Source organism: Salvia miltiorrhiza, unplaced genomic scaffold, assembly GCF_028751815.1.
Source record: "Salvia miltiorrhiza cultivar Shanhuang (shh) unplaced genomic scaffold, IMPLAD_Smil_shh original_scaffold_453, whole genome shotgun sequence".
Taxonomy (NCBI): domain Eukaryota; kingdom Viridiplantae; phylum Streptophyta; class Magnoliopsida; order Lamiales; family Lamiaceae; genus Salvia; species Salvia miltiorrhiza.
In genome coordinates, this window is record NW_026651552.1 from 71035 (window position 1) to 94111 (window position 23077).

General features: G+C 39.0%; 4 protein-coding genes across 4 annotated transcripts; 3 read left to right on the forward strand and 1 right to left on the reverse strand.

The window, feature by feature from the left end:
* The first annotated feature begins 6622 nt into the window (after window positions 1-6622).
* Window positions 6623-8923, forward strand: LOC131004667 (uncharacterized). Its single transcript, XM_057931376.1, has 2 exons — window positions 6623-7091; window positions 8169-8923. The coding sequence occupies exons 1-2, from the start codon at window positions 6942-6944 to the stop codon at window positions 8811-8813; spliced, it is 795 nt and encodes a 264-aa protein (XP_057787359.1). The 5' UTR covers window positions 6623-6941; the 3' UTR covers window positions 8814-8923.
* Window positions 8924-9307: 384 nt separating this feature from the next.
* On the forward strand, window positions 9308-12228 carry LOC131004671 (uncharacterized). Its single transcript, XM_057931381.1, has 3 exons — window positions 9308-9824; window positions 10024-11333; window positions 11911-12228. The coding sequence occupies exons 1-3, from the start codon at window positions 9308-9310 to the stop codon at window positions 12226-12228; spliced, it is 2145 nt and encodes a 714-aa protein (XP_057787364.1).
* A 3695-nt stretch (window positions 12229-15923) lies between these two features.
* On the forward strand, window positions 15924-17221 carry LOC131004663 (uncharacterized). The gene is made up of 2 exons (XM_057931374.1): window positions 15924-16266; window positions 16369-17221. Exons 1-2 carry the CDS (start codon window positions 16090-16092, stop codon window positions 17029-17031), a joined length of 840 nt encoding a protein of 279 aa, XP_057787357.1. The 5' UTR covers window positions 15924-16089; the 3' UTR covers window positions 17032-17221.
* A 258-nt stretch (window positions 17222-17479) lies between these two features.
* LOC131004662 (AUGMIN subunit 1-like) lies at window positions 17480-20608 on the reverse strand. The gene is made up of 7 exons (XM_057931373.1): window positions 20323-20608; window positions 19489-19827; window positions 19169-19301; window positions 18963-19097; window positions 18760-18883; window positions 17897-18034; window positions 17480-17808 (listed from the first exon to the last, which is right to left on the reverse strand). The coding sequence occupies exons 2-7, from the start codon at window positions 19781-19783 to the stop codon at window positions 17701-17703; spliced, it is 933 nt and encodes a 310-aa protein (XP_057787356.1). The 5' UTR covers window positions 19784-19827; window positions 20323-20608; the 3' UTR covers window positions 17480-17700.
* Window positions 20609-23077: the final 2469 nt, after the last annotated feature.

The following is a 23077-nucleotide window of genomic DNA, read 5'->3' on the forward strand; positions in this document are numbered from 1 at the left end:
AATTGATACCCGTGTATCAGTTCGAAGATATATCCTCTGATGAGAGTATATACGAGCAGGAAGAAGTCTTTAGTTCTGAAGATTCGGAGATGACTGATGGATCAACCGGAGACGAGTCAGACTAAAGAAGAACACGAGGTACACCACACCCAGAAAGAGGATCAGAATGGTTTTTCTAGTCATTTTCTGATTCCACAAGAGGAGGTGGTGAAAAAACTCGTGAAAAAACTCAAGAAGGAAACCGGAGAGGTACAGACATACCAAGGGTTTTCCAATGGAAGATTGAATCGAGTTTTATATAGCTTGATTCCATCCAAAAGGAAGCATCATGTCTATTTTGGCGTTACAAACCGAGAAATGGCGCTTCCAATTGAGATTACAAGTAATCAGGTGGAAATTCAGCTGGTTCCAGCCGAAGATATAAGGCAGGATCTTAAGAAAATGAAGCCAGAAGTCGCAAGTACGATGAAATGGATTCATATTGGAGCAATTCAATTGGTAATCAAATCTTCCCTCTTCCCAGGGACAGACCAACCAATTGACGTCGCACTTTGCGACAAAAGGATCAGAGATGCCAGGGAATCAGTTCTTGGAGCTTTTTCGGGCAATCTCTATGCCAAGAAGATTATAACCGAGTTCTACCCACAAATCGCTTATAATCTGCAAGATTCATCCTTCAGCCGAGCCCTGACCCTCTATCAGGACTACAAGAAGAAGGAACTTATGACGGGAGGAAATAGGCCATACTCACTGACTTATCAGGTCTCGTATGCCTTATCAAATTTCCATCATACGGAGTTATTTCTGGGAAAAGAATTTATTGAAATTCCAGAAATATTCAAGGAGGTAGACAAGGCAGTCAATCCAAACCGAGTAGAGATTCCCCAAATCGGAGAAATCGACATCGACGTTGGAGACAAGCAGGTGCTTAGTCATACCCAGAGTCTCAGACTAGGAGCACCAAGGTTATCATTCCAAGGAAATAGGCTAACTTCAGGGCCTATAACAAGGAGTTTCTCTCAGACTTATGAGAGAAGGGCGATTCAGGAATCACCGGTCCCGGACATAAGAATCAAGCTCAAATGTCCCGAAGGATGGAGACAGATTTCCACAAGATTTGATACAACTAACAGGGAAAACAAGTTTCCTTGTAGTTCGTTGTATTATTTGGCAAATCCAGGAGACAACCGATACATCGGAACTCTAGAGGTTGGAGGTTTTGAAATCCAGACTGAAGGCCAAGCCGGACAAGAAGCGGATGTCCTGATCTTAGGACGAGATTTCCTTGACAAATATAAACCATGGTCATGGAAGTCAGGAGGGATGGAGATCACAATCGGACGACAGAGATTGATGATCCAATGACAAGTCCATTCTCAATATACATCTCTGTTGGGATGTTATACGAGAAATTTAAAGCAGAATATTTTGCTACTTATGTGGATTCGGGAGCAGGAATCTGTACAGCAAAACGAGGAGTCTTTCCAGCAGAAGTTGAAGAAGAACTGCCTCAAATTGCAGGAAGGGATTTCTCCAAAAAGATTTTACTCCTATCAAAAGGAGTAAAACAGACGGAAATATTGATTGGCGGAGCAGGACAGACACCTTGGTACAAGGTCAAGACACCACCGATATATTTCCATGATACCGGAGCAGATATATTATTTGGTAATAATTTTCTGCAAACATTCAAGAGGTACACACAGGACAATGAGGCAAGAAGACTGGTGTTCACAACCAATTGTGACCACAAGATCATTGTGCAAAGGCTCAACGGAGCTTTTAATCGCTCGATACCAATCAAATTCCGCAGCAAGCGTGGTGATGATGGCAGACTCCGACGACCACAAATGAAGGATCAACGGAGATTCAAAGACATTTTGCTCAAATGCAGAATCGAAGGATTCCCAGATCTCTCCGAGGAAGAAACTCAAATCCTCAAAGTCTCCCTGATATCACACAAAGATATCAAGAAAGAAGAACAGGTGTCCATAGCCGACGTCAAAAGGAGGATTCAGAAGTGTTACCATGAGAATCCTTTGGCATGGTGGGACAAGAACCAGCTCAAAGCTACCTTGAAAGTTAAAACTGGAAAGGAGCATGAGTTCGTAAGGTTCAGACCTATCTTGATGAATCCTCAAGATCAACAGGATATGATGAGTATAATCAAGGAACACCTTGATTTAAAGCTGATCGAAGAAGGAAGATCCCCCTACAGCAGTCCTGGATTTCTGGTAAGAAATCATGGGGAGATCAAGCGAGGAAAGCCAAGATTAGTCATTAATTATAAAGGGATTAATGACATTCTTGAGTTTGACGGATACTTCATCCCAAGTAGAGAACACCTCATCAACTGGATCAGAAGTGCAAGGGTATTCTCAAAGTTCGATTGCAAATCAGGGTTTTACCAGATTCGCATGGAGGAAGAGAGTAAGAAGTTCACAGCCTTCTCAACTCCACATGGACATTATGTTTGGAATGTCATGCCAATGGGGCTAGCCAACGCGCCTCAGATATTCCAAAGAAAGATGGATAATCTCTTCAAGGATTATTCTTCGTTTATGTTTGTTTATATTGATGATATTCTCATTGCATCAAAAAACATTCATGAACATGTCAGGCATCTGGAGATCTTTGCAGATGTTTGCCAACAAGAAGGACTAGTGCTGTCTGAAAAGAAGGCAGTCATAGCCACCCAGAAGATGGAGTTTCTGGGAATTGAGATTGATGAATCTGGAATCATTCTACAAGATCATATTGTGGAAACGGTTCAGAATTTCCCGGAGGATCTCAAAGAAAAGAAGCAGCTCCAAAGTTTTCTCGGAGTTGTTAACTTTGCAGGAATGTTTATCAAAAATCTTGCAGAGTACCGAAAAGTCTTCAGTCCGTTACTGAAGAAAGATGTTCCCTTCATTTGGAAAGAGGAGCATCGGGAGGGTATGAAGAAGTTAAAAGAGATTTGCAAAAATCTCCCAAAACTCTCAATACCACAAGATGAGGATGACCTGGTCCTCTATACAGATGCAAGTGATTTCTGGTGGGCAGCGGTGCTCACAAAAATCACCCCCTACAGAGAAGAACCTTACAGATATTGTAGCGGTCTTTTCTCCGATAACGAAGCTGTGCGATGGCACATCAACGAGAAGGAATTATTTGCAGTGCGAAAGACGTTTAAAAAATGGCCGCTTTTCTTACTTGCTAAGAAATTCGTTTTGAAAGTAGATAACACTAATGTTAAAGCTTTCTTAACAAAAAAGATTGAATCTAAACCTGAAAAGTCTAGATTGATTAGATGGCAAGCAGAATGCCAATATTATGATTATGATATTGTCATATTGAAATCTGATCAAAATATTCTTGCAGATTTCCTAACAAGGGATGGAGTTCCCTGAGGTGGAGGCCATCGAAGCAAAACAGGCGCAGCTCTTTGAAAGTTTAGAGTTGCTACAACAGGAATGGCAAAAGTGTGTTCTACACACCAAACAAGCAGGGAAGATACAAGCGGCTGACGAAGCTCAAGTATCTAACCAAATTGATGCATGCTTCATGAAGATGTTCAATCTTCAAGAAGTAATCAACAAGCCGCTCTTGCGCGTTATCCGAGATAATCGGATTAAAGCAATGCTTTCCGTACATGGCGGATTACCTGTAGCAGGGGATTCAAGTACCCCTAGCCCAAGTCCTAAGGCGATGGTTTTACAGCCGGACCCTCAAGGAAAAGATGTTGTTAAGGGGTCACACACTGAATCAACATGTCAACCCTCCACCTCTGGGGTAAAAGAGGAAGAGATCAATCTTAGGCCAATGACAGGCCAAATTAAGGTTGATACTGATTTTATTGAAATTTCTCCTTCTTGGCAGATGTATCAGGACAGGTGGGAGAAACTTCTCACAAGAAAGGGCATTAATCCGGGAAATTGTCGGGTTGATGTTGCAGGAAAATATCCTCGGGTTTGGACGACTCCAGGAGCCAATCCAAACGACGTCAAGGAATGGTATGAGTTTGGGGCGTTGGCCTCAGTTTATACCACCTCTCCAGCCTTCACCGAGATCAAGGGTCTACCCAAATGGATCCAAAAGACGGTGTTTGATGCATGGGAGAACAACGAGTCCCTCAAACGGGGAGATGTTCTGGAATTGTACTTTTTCAGTGCAGCGCCAGAGCCAGTTGGAAAAGGAATCCGTGAAGCTTTCCACTTCATCAAGCTTCGGAGACCTGATACGGGAGCCCTGAACCGGATCAAAGTTCCCGATTTTCAGGCCGCAATCGTCTCAACATTTAAGGAGGATCAAATCTCCACTAGACGAGCATGGGGTCTATGGGTCTGTCTCACGGAGATGGATAAAATGAAGTCCAGATTCAAGTTCTACCAAAGTTCAGATCTGGGAACGTTCCTGGTTAACACAATGACAGGAACTACGACCCCTTTTGCCGAAAAATCTTTCGAAAATAAATGGCAAATGTTGTGGGAAAACAAGATAGCGGGGAGCAAGGAGACTCGTCGTAAATTTTGCAACATGGCTCATCTGGGCCATTGGATTGAGAAAGTCTGCGATCAATGTTCATCGCAGAAGGAGCCGAAATTAGGGATGGCAATCTACCCGTGGGTAGCGGATATCCGCGAAAACCCGAACCCATTAGGGTGGGTTTGGATACCATTTAATATCCACGGATAGTTTCGTGGGTGCAATTCACTATCCATTTAGTTCGTGGGTATGGGTTTGGATACTTACTATCCATACCCGCGAAACCCGTTTACCCGCGAAAAATACCCGCCAATTACCCATCAATTATCCGTCAATTACCCGTCAAATATCCACAAAAAATTATATAAAATAAGGGCTTTGAATATATATTTTGAAATTATGGGCTAGTATTTCTACTGTCGAGCAATTATAGACATTGTTCTTTGTTGGATTTTATATTTTAGTTGATGAATTTGAACATTGTTCTTTGTGAATTTGAATTTAAACATTGTTCTTTGTGGATTTGAACTATGCTATTTGTGTTGATTTTTTTTTATTAAATTTGTTGTAAATTTATATTTAAATTCTATTTCGTGGGTATCCAGCGGATAGTGGGTATTCGGCGGATAGCGGGTATCCGACGGATAGTGGGTGACGGATATCCGTCGGATAGCGGGTTCGCGGATACCCGACGGGTAGCGGGTATCCGCGGGTAGCGGGTTTGGATACCATTTGATATCCATGGATAGTTTCGTGGTTAGCAACCACTATCCATTTAGTTCGTGGGTATGGGTATGGATAGTCACTATCCGTACCCGTCGTACCCGATTGCCATCCCTAGCCAGGATTCGACAAAGGATTCTTCCCAAAGCCTGACAGAAGGAGGTTCCGGTCTGATGAACATGATGAGCATCAGACTCCAAAGGGAAGAAACCCTCGGGCACCAAAAAAGTAAGGTGGCCGACAAAGCAAAGTGAATCATGTGATTCATAACAAAGAAAGCACCCACGAATAAACGACAAAAGTAGGTGGAAGACATGACGGATCAACTATCCACTAGCAAAAGTGGGTAATACTACAGGAACTCCACTCACCAAAAGCAGAAGACAAAGTTGGGTGGAAAATAAAGAAGCTGGACCTTACCAACCATTATCACAAAAGGATAAAGGAAGGTTCAACTCCATGTGAAGGCACTAACTAGTGTCGGCAATCATGGCCGACAAAAGATGGTGGACGTCACATTCAAGATAGCTGGCCACAAAGAAAGAATCCAAGGCCAACTACCAAGCAATAATAGAGGGGATCAAACCTCTATATAAACTCAAGCTCTGGAGAGAAGAGGGGAGCCGAAAATCACAACATATTTTCACAAGCACTTTCTCTCTCTAAATTATCTTTGTAATCTTTTAATTCTTGTTTTCAAAGTTTTTCGTTTTAAGTTTTAGTTTCATTTTATTTTATGTACACAAGTATTAGCTACTATGAGTAGCTAAACAAGTTAGTCTCCTCCCTTGAGGATGTTTTATGAAATAAATTAATTATTATATAATTCCTCTATAAACGCTTAGTTTTTGTCCAACTATTCCGGTTGAGTAAAAATATTTTCTTTATTTTTCCAACAAAGTATTGAGTCGACACTTAGTGAAGGAGAAATGTTGCAACCATCTCTTGCGAGTGCGTGGTTGATGCGTGCCTGGTGGGCAGACGAGCCGTAAAACGCAACGGACTGACTCCTGAAGAAGACCAGTCGACAAAGGTATAATGTTGGTCTATATTTAAGATTTATTTTGAAGTGTTACGGAAGCATGTTAGGCCTGATTACTTGTTAGACTGTTTAGAAAACAAAATGGGGTATTTTGTCTTGTTTTGAATTGATGTTAGGGGTTATTCTGCAATTTTGATTATGCTTGGGGTAGTTTTTGAATTTTCAGAAATTTTCATGGGAAAAATCAGAAGAATAATAAAGATAGTGTATTATGAAGCAAAAACTAAAGATGATGTTATATTCTAGAAAATTGGGAAAGTTGATGTATTTACTGGCCAATACCTCTAATAATAATAATAATAATAATAATAATAATAATAATAATAATAATAATAAAAGCCGCAAACATCTAAAAATCAATAGTATTTATTTCTCCAATTCCAAAATTTTGAGTTGAAATTCTGCAAAAAGAAAAGGACATAAAGCATTTGAATTTGACAGATACATGAGACTAGACCAGCATCAATTAAGTGAAGAAAACAAATGATGTTTCTCTTGCAAAAGAAAATTTGAACACAAAGATCTCTCGTTCCACTCATACTTCCAGCTATGAGAAGGAAACAAGTACGCAGTTTCCCGTCAAATTTATTACAAGAATCCAGCATCACCTGAGAATTACTGTATAAATATATCTAGGATCGCATCATTATCCCACACAAATTAATATTATCTACAGACACAAACAGAGAGAAAGAGAGAGAGAGAGAGAATGGCAGAATTGTTCGTGAAACAGGCAAAGGAGTATTCAGAGGGTAGGCCTAATTACCCTAAAGAATTATTCGATTTTATTGCTTCTAACACTCCCTCTCATCATCTTGCTTGGGATGTCGGCACCGGTACCGGCCAAGCCGCCCTTTCTGTTAGTCCTTCTCTCCCTCTCTACCTTTTCACGTATCATCAATATTTCTATTTCTATCTAATTATCCAGTCTTGATGTTTAGAAAAGATTTTTGCAAGATGATTAATGGTTAGATATTTTTTCCGTAGAGATTTTTGGACACTGTGTCTAAGAGATACCTAGTGAAAAAACCGGTTCTTGCTTAAATATTAATTTGGTTTTTTGCTATTTAGTGATTTGTCTAGAATATCATTTTCAAAATTGAGCCAACCGATTTTGTAGTTATTTTCGAAAGTTATATTTTCAAAATTTTAACTATTTATTTTATTTCCACTAATTTAGAGATTCTCCTAAAAATAATCCTAGACTTGTTTTCACATATATTATTTTTAAAAAAAATTATTTTATTTTTATTTGTTTCCAAAATAATTAATAATCCTAGGTTTGTAGTTAATTTCGAAAGTTTTATTTCCGAAATTTTAGCTATTTAGTTTTTTTTGTTTCCAAAATTATGTATTATTGATTTGTTTTCACTAATTTAGAGATTCTCTTAAATTTGTTTCCACATATATTATTTTTTTCGAAAATTATTTTATTTTTATTTGTTTCGAAAATAATCCTAAATTTGTTTCCTAGATTTGTAGTTATTTTCGGAAGTTTTATTTCCAAAATTTTAGCTATTTAGTTTATGTTTTTTGTTTCCAAATTTTTATTATTGATTTGTTTCCACTAATTTAGAGATTCTCCTAAAATAATCAAAAAATCACTGCCCTATTTTTTTAAAAAAAATACTAGTCCTATATAGTTTGAATATTTTCATCTTTTTTATTTTATATATATTCTTGTTATGCACGTGAGGTAATCGATTTCGATCATTAGATTATAAGTTCGTGACGTTAACTCAGCTGCGTTTTAGTAAAATTCACTATTTATTTTTAATTTCAATAAGTTAGAAGAATGTTGAACTAAAAAATAGAGCTATAAGCTAAAACAGTTGTACAAAGCAGCTCGAGCTCTTGGCGATCTACGACAAAATCATTTCAATAAGTTAGAAGAATTTTGAACAAAATCATGATTCCTTTGTTTAATGAAAATCAGCTGGCTGCGATCTACGACGATGTGGTCGCCACCGACACAAGCCCAAAGCAGCTTGAGCTCGCGGCGAAGCTCCCAAACATAACCTACCATTGCACCACCGCCGTTGTCTCCATGGAGGAGCTCCAAACCAAGATCGGATCGCAATCCACTTTCGATCTGGTCACCGTCGCTCAAGCCTTGCACTGGTTCGACCTCCCCGCATTCTACCACCGCGTCAAGTGGCTCCTCAAGAAGCCCGACGGCGTCATCGCCGCCTGGTGCTACACCACGCCGGAGGTCAACGCCGCCGTCGACGCAGTATTCCAGCGGTTCTACGCCGTGGATTCCGGTCCGTATTGGGACTCGGCCCGTAATCTGGTAGACCGGAAATATGAGACGATTGATTTCCCGTTTGAACCGGCGGGTGGGCTCAGGCACACTGGACCGTTCCGGTTCAATGCGGAGAAAGTGATGGATTTAGAGGGGTTTTTCACGTATTTGCGGTCGTGGTCGGCTTATCAAACGGCAAAGGAAAAAGGGGTGGAGCTGCTCACCCGGGATGTGGTCGACCGGTTCACCGCGGCGTGGTTCGAAGATGGCGTGACCCGGAAAACCGTTGTTTACCCTATCTATTTGAGGATAGGAAAAGTTGGTCCATTAGAGTGAGAGATTGACCGGATATGGTGAAATTTGATATTTAAATAAAAATAATGATTTTTCATTTTCTTCTTCTGGCGGTGACTCGAATCTTCAATTAAATAAATATTTTATTAATCAAATTACGCTTCATTGTTATGCAGTGAAATTTGATTATAATGTCATATTTTATTTTATCATTTCATGTTAATATTATCCAATATTATAGATAAAATGTTGTGTTTAGTATATAGTGAAATATGTAATGTGCCCTAAATCAAATTTATAAAATTCATGTCTCGTTCCTATATATGTAATCGATTTTAAAAAATTTTAAGTTGAGGCTAGAAAGAAATATAAAAGAGATATACAAAGTAAATAAAAACTTGTTCAATATCAACTCTAAAATTATACGAGTTCAAAAAAAGTTAGCTGATATGGGTCCGGAATTAAAACTTTGGGAAAAACGTGAATTTGGGCACGTGAAAATAAGGTGTGAAAAAATTCGTAAGGAGTTGGCGGACATGCAGAAACCTTCGAGAGACCCGTTCACAAAAGAACAACAACAGGCCCTTGAGAATGATGATGATTTGTTACAAAAGGAGGAGATAATGTGGAAGCAGAGATCTCGAGCGGACTGGATGGCAGAAGGAGATCGAAATACGGGGTTTTTTCATAGAGTGGCTGAGGGGAGGAAGAAGAGAAATAACATACGAGAGATCACGAGGGCTGATGGTTTGGTGACAAGAAAGAACCAAGAGATGGACGAGGTTTTTAAAGAGCATTTTCAGACTCTCTTTACGGCTGGTGATTTTCATAACCCTGCTGAGGTGCTCCGTTCTATCGAACCCATGGTCACTGACGATATGAACGAGGTCTTAACTACCACCTACACCCACGAGGAAGTAGTCCAAGCTCTCAAACAGATGCCCCCTCTCAAGGCCCCCGGGCCCGACGGTATGCCTGTCATCTTTTATTCCTCTTGCTGGGCTACTGTGAAGTTTGATGTCGTGCCTATGATTCTTAGTATTCTTAATGAGGGTGCGTGTCCTCGACCTATCAATTCTATTTCTACCTATATTTGTCTTATCCCAAAGAAAAAGAAGTGTTCCCTTCCCTCTGATTTTCGGCCTATTAGTTTATGTAATGTGATTTACAAAATTGTCTCTAAAGTCATCACGAATAGATTAAAGATTGTGTTACCCTCTATCATCAATGAGAGAATCCGCTTTCGTCCCAGGTCGTCATATAACTGATAATGCTCTGTTAGCCTTTGAAATTTTTCATATGATGAAGCTTAATAAAGCTAAGGCTCATGGTGTGTTTGCTTTTAAACTTGACATGGCCAAAGCTTACGATAGGGTTGAGTGGAGTTTCCTCGAGTCTATGATGCGGAGGTTGGGTTTTCATTTTTCGGTGGTTGACTTGATTATGAGATGCGTTTCCACTGTCTCTTTTCGTGTTTTGGTTAACGGTTTTCCAGGTGACCAGTTTGAGCCGGGACGCGGCTTAAGGCAGGGAGATCCCCTATCTCCGTTTCTTTTTCTCTTTTGTGCAGAAGCTCTCTCCAGCTTACTCAGAAGGGCAGAGACTCAAAATATGATACACGGGGCTCGTATCTGCCGCTCTGCTCCCAGAGTCAGTCATTTGCTTTTCGCCGACGACTGCATCATTTTCGGAAGGGCCAACGCGGATGAAATTAGAAGGATTCGTGATATTATCGGTGACTACGAGCATGTGTCAGGGCAAAAAGTTAACCTTGAGAAATCCTCCATTTCTTTTAGCAGCGGAGTTGGGGTGGAGTTACGTGGTGAGCTTGCGGGTTTGCTTGGGGTGCAGTATATCGAGCAAGGAGGTAGATATTTGGGTATTCCAAGCACCGTGGGACGCTCGAAGACTGAGATATTCCAAATGTTGGTTGATCGGACTAGGAAAAAATCAAAGGATTGGAAGAGACGGTTTTTGTCGAGCGTAGGGAAAGTTGTTCTTATCAAGGCGGTCCTTCAAGCTATCCCGTCATATCTTATGAGTTGCTTTGTGATCCCGGAGCAGATTTGCCAAAATCTTAATGGCATCGCGGCACGCTTCTTTTGGGGCCAAAAACAGGAAGAACGCCGCATTCATTGGAAGAGTTGGAAGAGTTTGTGCGTGCCGAAGAAAGAATGGGGACTCGGATTCAGGGATTTGAGTCTCTTTAACCGTGCTATGTTGGCAAAGCAAGTTTGGCGAATTATTCAGAATGATTCTTCCTTGTTAGCACGTTCTCTTAAAGCGAGGTACTTTCCTCGGACGGACATCCTCCTTGCTAGTAGAGCCCATAATCCTTCTTACATTTGGACTAGCTTGCTAGCAGGTAGGGATCTCCTGAACGAGGGAGTGGCGTGGAAGATTGGTGATGGTTCTCGTATCCGCATTGGTCATGATGCTTGGTTACCTGATGGGGAAGGGAGGTTTCATGTTGCTCGGGTTGGGGAGAATCTCAGGACCATGAAGGTGTCGGATCTCTTCTTGGAAGATGGAGAGATGTGGGATCTGGAAAAAGTTCAAGAGGTACTTCCTCATACGGAGTGGTGGAAATTTACTGATTGTTTTCATGGAAATCGGACGGATGTGGACAGGCCTTTCTGGCCCCATGATAAAGGGAATGTTTTCACAGTTAAGTCCGGTTATTTTCTTGCTATCTCCAATAGACGTAGAGGATAGGCTTCAACCTCTTCGAGGGAGGATCATCTCTGGAAATGGATTTGGGGCCTTGATGTCATTCCTAAAGTCAAACTGTTCCTCTGGCGATGTCTTTCTTCTTCATTACCGACTGCTTTGAGTCTTAGAGGACGATCCATTGATGTTGATCCCATGTGTAGAAGGTGCGGTCAGTTTGAGGAGACGGCGGAACATGCTCTGCGGGATTGTCAATGGATTGTTTTTTTTTTGGGCTTCTTCGCCGCTACGCTTGAGACCTCTTGGAGGTGAGGAACTTTGCAATATCCCCTCTTAGTTCGAGAAGACCAGACAAATCCCTCAGACAGAAGTTCACAACCTGTTTGCTACTCTCCTGTGGTCAGTTTGGTATGCTAGAAACTTACTTTTATTCCAAGATAAAATTATTGCCCCCATTGAGTGCTTCCAGATTGCATACAGAGCTGTCTGGGCAAAACCAATAAGCATTCCTAATGTCCAAAACTCCCCTTGTCAAGTGGAGTGCAGTAGACGAGGTCAATTCAAAATCCGGTGTGATGCGGCTTTTGCCTCTGGAGTGGGAATGGCTTTTGGGGTGGTGATTTCTGATGCTGAGGGAAAGAAAGCGGGATGCTGTTACGGGTTTAGGCCGGGAGTAGTCTCGGTGATGGAGGGGGAAGCTACTGCTGTGTTGGAAGGTGTTCGCCTCTGCACTGAGAAAGGCTTATCGGACGTGATTATTGAAATGGACTGCCAACGTCTCTACTAGAGTTTAGTGAACAAAAAATCTGATCCTTCTTATCTGGGAACCACTCTTGACAGAATTTGGTCTGCTTCCATGGCGTTACAACGGTGTTCTTTCAGCTGGACGTCTAGAGAAGGGAATGAAGATGCCGATCGCCTCGCCAAATTTGCTTTATGTAATCGTTTAGCTCCTTCCTCTGTTGAGGTGTTTCCTTCTTTGTTGAACTCGTTTTCAAGCTAGTAATATCAATACTGCTTTTCCTCAAAAAAAAAAAAAATGATACGTGCCTTTGTCATGGCCTAATAGTTGGACGAATTTTCTAATATCAAATGTTACTTGTTCGAATCTCATTAAAATCTCTATAGGTCTGAGCTTGTCATACATAAAGTATTAGATGAACGTGTTTGCAAAACTGTTTTTTAGAACTTAAATACAATATAAATTTGATATAATATATATATATATATATATATATATATATATAGGGTGTGGTTCTAGAGAGAACTACATTATTTGTGAGAACGGGAGAACCATCAAATCTAATGCATTCACTGTAAAAATTAATGCATTCGTTGTTAAAATTAATGCACTCAAAAAAATAAAAAAAATTGCTCCCTTCAGGATTCGAACCCAGGATCTGCATTCATCCAACAAGATGATGTATCCACCGTAGATCTTGATGATCGAATGGCTGAAAATGGTTCTCCGTTCTTTTTTTATTTATGGTTCTTTCCTGAACCTCTCCCTATATATATATATATATATATATATATATATATATATGATATGATATGACGTTGTATCTTGTAATTATTGATATAACATTTATAGAATTTAATTAATCTAATAGATATATTATATTTGTAGTTTGTTAAGTGTTTAATTGCACACCAAACAATGTTGTTTAGTCATTCTCTACTAGATCTTTGTAACTGGGTCATGGGAAAAATTAGAGCATCTGCAGCGCGGCCTCGGCGCCCCGGATCGACCTAAATCTTCCTCGCCCCCCTCCACTGGAGACTCGCCCTGGTGCGACGCCGGATCTTGCTGAAGCTACACGCGCTGATTTAATAAAAAAAAATTAAATGAAGAGTGCGAAAAAAAAAATGAAGCAGTGCCGACTATGGGGAAAAGTTGAGAAAAAAGAGGGTAGGTTGGGGAAGAAGAGGGGATGTCGGCTGGGTGGGGTAGGGCTTTTAAATTTTTTTTTTTTTTAATCCTAATTTTTTAATTTTCACCTAATTTTTAATTTTTGTAATGTTTTTAATTTTAAAATCCTATATTTTATTTTAGCTAATGTAATGTTTAATTTTATTTTTAGTGAAAATTTGGAATTTTAAAATTAAAGTATAGAATTGGGGATTTTGTGGAAATGAAGATTTAAGACACAAGCTAAGACACAAGGGCTGTGGAGGGTTGTCATAGGTGGGGACCACCATCTAAGACACAGCCTCAGGCACAAGGGTTGTGGATGCTCTTAAGGAAGCCTAGCAAAAACTAAAAGGATCTAATTTCTATTTGAAAAGATTTGAAAAATGACTGGATGGAATATATTTGACAAAAATTTGGCCATAAAAATTGACTGCGTAATTTTTCAGAGATTTATTTGAAGCACTGTTTGTAATTTTGTATTGCTATGTTATTAATTTAGTTTGTGATTTCTTAGTAAATGATATATTTTCTATTTATTGCTTAATTTTACTTTTTGGCATTTTAGTATTTTTCATAATTATAATTTTTTTTTTTATTATATGTAATTCTTATGCTTAAAAAAATATAATAATTATATAAAATATTGTGACTGAGTGGTTGGAATAATCATGAGTAAATCTCTCAAAATTAGTGTAATTGGATTGGAATGAACATTAGTGATGTGAACGAAAGAAAATTCAATTAAATATTAAAGAGGTTGGATAATTGAGGGATTGGAGTGATTGTTGTTGATGATAATCTTGATATAGCCTAACATGACCTAGTGGTTGGATGGAATCATCGAGGTAAAAACATATAGGTTTGAATCCCTATTAAACCCTCTATAGGTTTGAGCCTATCATGTACTTCATTCGTCCATGATATCGTTTTCATTTTTGTCATTTTGGTCTGTCCATAATATTATTTTCATTTCTATTTATAATAATAGGATCCATAAACTCCACTCACAATAATATTGGGACCCAAACTCCACTCACAACGATATCCACCACTTTCTTAAAATCCGTGCCGTTCACAAAGTGGAAACAATATCATCAACGAAGGGAGTATGAATTTTTATGTTTTTCAAGTACAATATATCAATGTATTTTGTAAGTGTTATTGCACAAGAACATATGTTTTAATCTCGCCTGTGTACGGTATAATTTACCCACCTTTGTATGATGATGTAGTGATCTCGCTTGCGTGAGGTTATTTCTCATTTTTGTATGATATAGAAATTTTGTTTGCGTGCGAATGACTTATTTGATTATATTTAAATAACTCTTGTAATTCTAATTTTAAAAAAATAGGACATGTTTATTCAATATGCACAAAATTCAGTACGTGCAAAAGATAGAGGATGCAAGTTCTTATAGGGCTGGTAAATCAGTTTCGATTATCCGGTTAAAATCGCAATTGAACCGGTAAAAATCGATTATCGGTTAACCAATTATGTTATCAGTTCACTTACCGATTCAGTTCGGTTATCGATTATGGTATTTTTCATTAACCGGTTAATCGATTTAACCGGTCGGTTAACCGATTAAACCGAATTTAGAAAATAAGGATACCAAATTAAAATTAGTCTAGGGGTTTGGATTTGTCTGCCAAATTTTCAGGATACCAAATACCAAATTAATAGCAAGATACAATATTAGACTTCACTTTTGCAAAATTGCAAGCCTGCGTTGCTGAACTTGGTTCGAACACCATCATCGCCAGATCTAGGCCAACCACCTTGATGGAGGAGGCGGCGACAGTGGCTCGCCGGTGTGCAGCGCCCAACCATATGCCGCCGATTGCATCGTGGCTTCGAGCCGACGCCCGCTGCACCTCTGTTACAATCCCGCCAGGGTAAGCTTGGTCGCGGGCACGGGAGGCGACGGCGAGACCGCGCGGCGCTCTCCGTCGTAAAAGACGTCGCATCGGTGGAGTTGCGCTCGGAGGACCTGTTCTGTTGCAGCGAACACTTCGTTGCTTCCTCCTCTGAAGCGCCTCTCTTCAACTCGGGCTTGGACGCCAACGCACCTACGATCGACGGGATCCGTCTGGCAAGGCCGCGTGACGTTGTTGGCGTCGCGGACTCCTGCGGCAATGACGGGCTGAAGGGAAAGGCAGCGGCTGCTGCTAAAACTTTTGAAAACCCTAGCTGCAGAAAGATGTTGTCAATTTGCTGAGATTTGTTGAGATTAACCAGTTAATCGATTAACCGAACCAAAAACCAGTTCGATTTTCGGTTATCACTTTGGTTATTAATCGATTCCGGTTAACCGATAAATCAGTTCAGTTATAATCAAACCGGACTGATTACCAGCCCTAAATTCTTAATACTCTAGAAAAGAATTATATTTTAACTATATTTTTGAAGAATATATGACCAATATTTATTTAAAAATTCTTTTAATAAAAGAAGTACTCCCAAATACCAAACAAGACAACTAAAGAATCGGTCAAAGATTGTCATGGACTTATTGGTATTGGTATGACTTCTTTACAACGCAACAAAGAAGGACGAAGACAATTCTTGTTTTTCTTATAATAAAGAATTTGCACCCCACTCACATTGAATGAACCTTCCCAAGTTATTTTCTAACACTAAATGAACCTTCCCCAGTTATTTTCTGACATGTGCTTGTCAATAACCTCACTCTTCAAATTGTCACAAATCCAACACACACACACACACAGAGTATGGCAGATTTGTTTATCAAACAGAATTCTGGGGATAATCCTATTTACCAGGCAAAACAGTATTCTGAAGGCAGGCCTAATTACCCTCAAGAACTCTTCCATTTCATTGCTTCCAATACTCCCTCTCATGAACTAGCATGGGATGCTGGCACCGGCACTGGCCAAGCAGCCAGCTCAGTTAGCCTCCTCTCTCTGTCTGTCTGTGTGTGTGTGTGTGTTGTGTGATTTTCTATGATTCTTGGGTTAGAGTTCTAATACATGCTTCATTTATGTGATCAGCTGGCTGGGATTTACAAGAATGTGATAGCGACGGACATAAGCCCAAATCAACTAGCATTTGCAGCAAAGCTACCAAACATTACATATCAATGCACTTCCCCCAGCATGTCCATGGATGAACTCCAAAACAAAATTGGATCAGAATCCACTTTTGATTTGGTCACTACAGCTCAAGCCATGCACTGGTTCCACCTCCCTACCTTCTACCAACAGGTGAAGTGGCTTCTAAAGAAGCCCAACGGGGTCATCGCAGCCTGGTGTTACACCACACCGGAAGTTAACCCTACGGTTGACTCACTGTTCCATAGATTTTACACTATCGATGCTGGTCCTTACTGGAAATCTGGTACGTCCCTGGAATCACCTCGTGAAATAGTGGACCAGAAATACGAAACCATCTATTTCCCGTTTGAACCAGTAGATGGGCTTGAGCACAATGGACCGTTTCGGTTTAACATGGAGAAGGTGATTGATTTGGAGGGCTATTTCACGTACTTGAGGTCGTGGTCTGCGTATGATTTTGCTAAAGAAAAGGGTGTGGAGTTGCTCTCAGACAGTGTAGTGGAAGAGTTCACAAGGGCTTGGAACGAAGATGGCAAAATCCAAAAGACTGTCATTTTCCCTATTTATTTAAGGATAGGGAAAGCTGGTTTACCAAGTTAAGAGACATCTCTATTTCAGATGCATATATACATATGTATGACGAGCAGTTAAACATGCTACCTGAATAATTTCGACGTGGACATGTAGCTAGTCAATGGTGCTTGGGCACGATGAACATTCCTTGTAATAAAGCTGTAACATTTTGATTGCAAATTTCTGGAATGAAAAAAGAAACTCATAGTTCTATTAACTAATTGATCCAGCTGCTCTTCTTTCCTGTCGTCCCTGTTTTCAACAATGCCATCATAAACAAAAAACAAGAGTCATAGAAATCGTTCTATTTCTTTTAAATGGATTATTTCTCAAGTCAAAAGAAAAATAAAGAGTGTGTTAGGGAGAAAATAAAATGCCAAACATATCAAATAAGAGAGTGTTCCATTATGTCACTGACAAATAAAACATGGTAACGACAATACCTGATGAGTTCATCCCTGTTGGTCCTGATAAGTTCAATAACAAGTCAAACTTTAATTATAATGTGAAATGTTGTTTTACATAGATATTCTATCGAATTCATGGGCTATCCAAACACCTATACACAAAATACTAAATTGTTCATATAATTTGCACAATATACTTCAAAGCATCAAGAGGTCACAAACAAATTCCACAAAGAACCACCATAAGAAAGAAGTCAAACCCAGAACAAAGTCAGCCTTAATCACGTCATCACTCAGAAGAAGCGAGAGCAGACTGCAACACATCTTCAAGATACTTCTCAGCAGCAGCGTACTGCCTCTTCTTATCCTCAATTGCCAATGCCGCCAGAGCCTTGTCCTGGATGAAATAAGAGTCTCAAAATCAATCTATAATGGCTAGAATTATGCAGCGAGAAAAGCAATAATTAGAGGGAAAAGGATACTACAGGAGGCAAGTCTTGGTAGCTTCTCAATGTCTCGAGGATTGGTTTTGTTTTCTTCTCCAAGTCCTTCCTGTGCTCAGCCATTTCCACCAACACGCCGTGACTAATATCCGGGCTATAGCCCACGCGATTGAGCATTGCCTGGGAAAGATATGTTAAGACGTAAAACTGAATTTCATAATTCTCGGTCTTTTTACCAGCAAATGAGCATAACACAAATTATATAAGATAATAAAAATTACAAAGCATCTCTCTCTCTCTCTCTCTCTCTCTCCCTTCGATCATCAAGATCTATGGTGGATACATCATCTTGCTGGATGAATGCATTTGAATCTTGGAGGGAGCAAAAAAATTATTTTCTTCGAGTGCATTAATTTTAACAGTGAATGCATTGCTCTTACGTCCTCACGAAAAATGCATCTCTTATTATATATATATATATATATATATAGGGTTAGTTTCTATGGAAAAAATAATTTTTTTTGCGAAAGTTAAAAACATTGAACGTGTCAATAATTTTTTATGAACATTGAACGTTTGGGGATCGAATCCTGGAGTGCGAGATTTTCAACAAATACGTTTGTTCATAAAAATTTATTGACATGTTCATCACAATTATTGATATGTTCATCAAAATCTGAACACGAAATTTATTCTTAATTATTGACCGTTCGATGGATCATGATCAATGGATGAGATTGTTTCTCCCTTCTTTCAACATTTACCTTTCTCTATTGAACCTTTTCCTATATATATATATATATATATATATATATATATATATATATATCTTGTGTCTTGAGAACACAAGACACTAATAAGAGCAACATCGAAACCCATTTGAAAGAGACCTAATATTACCATACCTTGTAATTAGAATACTGTTGCAGATACTGTCTCTCTTTTGATTCCATTATTGCCAAGTTCGTCTTCCAGTGTTCCATTTGAGCTTCACAAGGAGGTACATCATCTTCTAATTGTGAAAGTGTTCTGAAAAGAAAATAGAATATTTAGAAAGAAGATAAACAAATTTGACTTGCTAATCAGAAATAAGAACTCGTAGATCCACCTTTTCAAGTACGTCAATCGTGCAATTGCCTTCCGAGTATAATCAAGAAGTTCTTTCGACTCCTGTTGAACTTTAGCTCTCTTCTCTTCTACTGCTGTTTTTCTCAGAGATTGATCCGCCATTGCTACAAGAAAACTAAAGCATTTCTCCTTGTAAGTTGGTAGCTTCTTATGAGATTATGGGTAAGTGTAAGGGTAAATACCCACCTACTTAATTCAGTGTCCCTAATATTCAATAGATTAGCAACACTGGCAAGAACTTGGGAAGATGATACCACATTTGACGGTAAACTTTCTTGCACCAATCCAACATGCTCTAGTATCTCTCTTATCCTAGCAGCTGCAGTCATATAAGGTGAACAAGACACAACACAAAAACAATGATGTTCATACATAACAAACATAATGAAGCTAGCAGCTAGTTGTTATTTTCAAAATGAAAAATGAGCTGCAGATGTGGAAATCCATATACAGTAGTACTACACAAGCAAGCCAAGGCACGTAGTTGACAGAAATAAAAGTGAGACCTTGGGAACGATATTCTGCAGCTTTCTGACGAAAATCATTTGCTACAATGGTGGCAGCCTGAGTCTTGGCCTGGGAGAGGGTGGCAAAATTGTGCAAGTGAGCAATGCTCCGAGAAGTGTACTCAAAATCAGGCACGTCTTTTCCAACTGCATCAAATTGAGAAACGAGCCATGCTTTCACTTCTGCAATCCGATTAGCATCAAAGCCAGTGTTACCACTGCCTTTCGATGGTTCGGATGATGCCACTGAGAGAGAAGGAGAAGGAGGATCGGATCCCGCACCAATTTCACTCATCCTCGTGGTCTTCCCTCGTTCTAAATTTGAACTTTAGTCCAAACCTTCATCCACAAAGCCAAAACAATATAAGAACAGATCAAGGAAATCCAGTATCTCAAAATTCACAACCTAAAACCAGGAATTGGGTTTTCCTGATAAATTTTAAATCCAAACAAGACATGAAATGAACACTAAATTTGTAAGGGTGGTACAAAAACACACCGAGTTCTATTCTAACCTGTTATTGGTTTCCCTATTTCTATTTCCTCCAAACACACAGTAGCAACAAAGTAAACAACTTCACAAAAAAAAAAACAGAAAATAAGGAAATGCATTGAAATCTAAACCTTCACCAATACAGACCTCAAATTGAACTTGAAATTAAACAGATCGAGCATAGAACTAAAACGCCGAGCAAAGTAACTGAAAACCCAATATTCTCCATCATAGGTGGGCTTGAATAGAAATCTCACAGACAACGGAAAAGCTTAACCTTAATTTGAATAACATTACAATAAGAAGTCACAGACAACACTAATATACATACATAAATATACCTGAAATTGGAGAAGCGTTGCCGGCGGGAGCAGCGAGAGAGATGATGGATCGCCGGCCAGCTACGGATTTTGGGCTGTTAGTTGGGTTGCAGCTTGTCAAGTGAAGCTTTTGAATTTGATAAAATTTAAATTGAGAAAATGACTATTGCTAGAAAGTAGAAAGATTAACCTGACCTGACTCAATTAAAAAAAAAAAAAAAAAAAAAGTACATACTTGCTAATACTTTCAAATTTGGACAGAAATAAATGTCGAACTTTTAAGTAAAAAGAAAATTAACAAATGAATAAAATACCGGGATGGCGAAGCCGCGAAAGACGAAGAGAGCCAGAGTTAGCTGCGGTATGACTCCAATTTTGGGTAGTTTGGTTTTGCATATAATAAATTTTAAAAGATATAAAAAAATATATGAATTTTAATGTTATAGTAATTTTATCACAAATTAAAATATTAGATATTTGAATTCCATAAAAATCTTACTACGATTTACGAGTTTAGAGATGTCTTATACGATATCTTTTAGATATGTCCTATACATTTAGAGCATTTATTGGATAAACAGTTTGCATTTTATTGAAACATTTAGAGCTTAATAACTCAAGCATACTTTATACATTTGAAAAGTAGGCAAAGCCTGAAGAACATGATCGTACAATTTGTCTTGGGAAAGCAGCGTTAATCCCCGTTGGTCCAGAAAATCTTTAAGAAATTCTATTTTTAATAGGTCTTGTGAAGCTAACTTAATATCTTAGTGAGTGTGCTAACATTTCTGATTCATCACGCCGAATTTTCAAAATTTAATAAATAAATAATCGAAAATTCTTGAGTTAAGGACACCAACAATATCCTTACTCGAATTTCTTTGACAGTTGGATTTAATGAAAACCAATTTAAATCATGAGTACTTTTATTTGCAAAAATGCATATGTAAATTCGTTTCATGCTTAATCATATAATAAGTAATTACACTTGATATATGCATCTAATAATATATTATAATATTATTATGCAATTATTCTTCAAGTAATTAATTAAACTCAATTAAGAGTCTAATTAATTAGCTAGATAATTACATCATTTGATTAAATTAATTAAATTTGTCAGGGCCAATTAAATGAAATAAGGTCTGGACCATTTTTTTTAAATATACAGCCCAATTAAACAAAATAAATTAAGCCTAACACATTTAAATAACCAGCCCAAATTCTTTTAAATAAACTCAGCCCAAACCCTAATAGTCCAACTTCTAATTATTCAGCCCAAGACTTTAGCCCAAATCTAATCTAACACAAAAGCTCTCCTCTTTTTTTCTTCTCTTCAGTCTTCACAGCTGCGAGCCTGCGCCCCCCTTCACCCTACCTCTTTCATCACTCTCAATCACTCGACACACACTTCACAGGCAGCGGCGCCGCCTCTCTTCCCCGGCGATGAGCGCCACTGTCGGCCCTCTGGACAGCAAAGAGCGCCGCCGTCCTTCCTTGGCGACGGGAAAGTACCGCCTCCTCCATCTTCTTTCTGCCTATCTCTCTCTCTGCTCATTTTTCGCACTCCGGCGACAGCAATAGCCACAGTCTCTCCCTCATCCTATGGACTCCCTCCGTCTCCGAGAAACGACGATGAGACCGCCGCTGCTCTGAGCCCTAGCCTCCAAATCGCCGACTCTCTCCCCTCTTCTTTCTCCCCTAACTCAGACGGCAGCGACAGGGCAACAGCCACCGCCGACCGCCTCACCTCTTACGCTAGCTCTGACCGACAGCAGCAGTTAACCCACCGTCCGCTGCCCTCAACTGACTCACGATTAATTCCCTTCCCCACACTCAATACACAACGACAACCTCAACACCAAAAACCCCAATTCATTTTTTTTTTATGCCCTCATTGTAAAATCAGTTCGTGAAATGCATACTCGATGTACATACAAAGTAAAGTTCTTATCTTTTTCAATTTTCTTGTTTCTCTGCAAATACATATACTATATGCAGAACACATGTTTATAAATGAATGAGTTTTGAAGTCTTTAAATGGTCTGCTGCACTGAAAATGAGATGCTGTAATCATGAATAAAAGGAAATGGGCAAGGGAGTTCATATGTGTGAAACCTTTAGGAGTTTCTCTGAATTTGCGATTTTCTTGAAAGTAAAAGGTGACGAATGATGTGTTGAGGAAGAGTTCTTTGAATTTGGGGCTTGTGTGATCTAGAAATGTAAATGTGCAGCTGCTAAGACTCTGTAACTCCAGTTCGTTCCCCTTTTTTTCTTGAAGAGAGGACTTGGTGAATTGAGGAATATTTGTGTGGAAATGGAAGAATGAAAACTTGGCTGCAATGTAACTTGAATTGGCAGATGAAGGATGGCTTCAAGTTGAAGTTACCAGCATGGTGTGGTGTAGGGTGGTTGTTAGGAGTATAGGGTATGGGTGAGTTGAGTGTTGATGGGATAAAATAAATATTTCGGGTTGAATTATTGGGATTGTAATATTTGTTCAGGGTTCGCTAAATAAATAACTTGTGTTGATGCTTAAATGTTAATTTAAATAAATATGCAATGCAAGAATTTAAATAATTAAATTTTATAAAGTGTTTTGTAAGTCATATGTTGGAATTAAAAGAAATTCCTTTTGTTGGAATTAAAATAAATAAATTTTCATTTCATCTTAATCTAAACTTAAAATAATTCTAAACTTAGTAAGAAAAGAACGGGGTGTTACAAAGATTGACTCAAATTCACCATTGAAAATTAACTAAGAAAGGTAAATGTG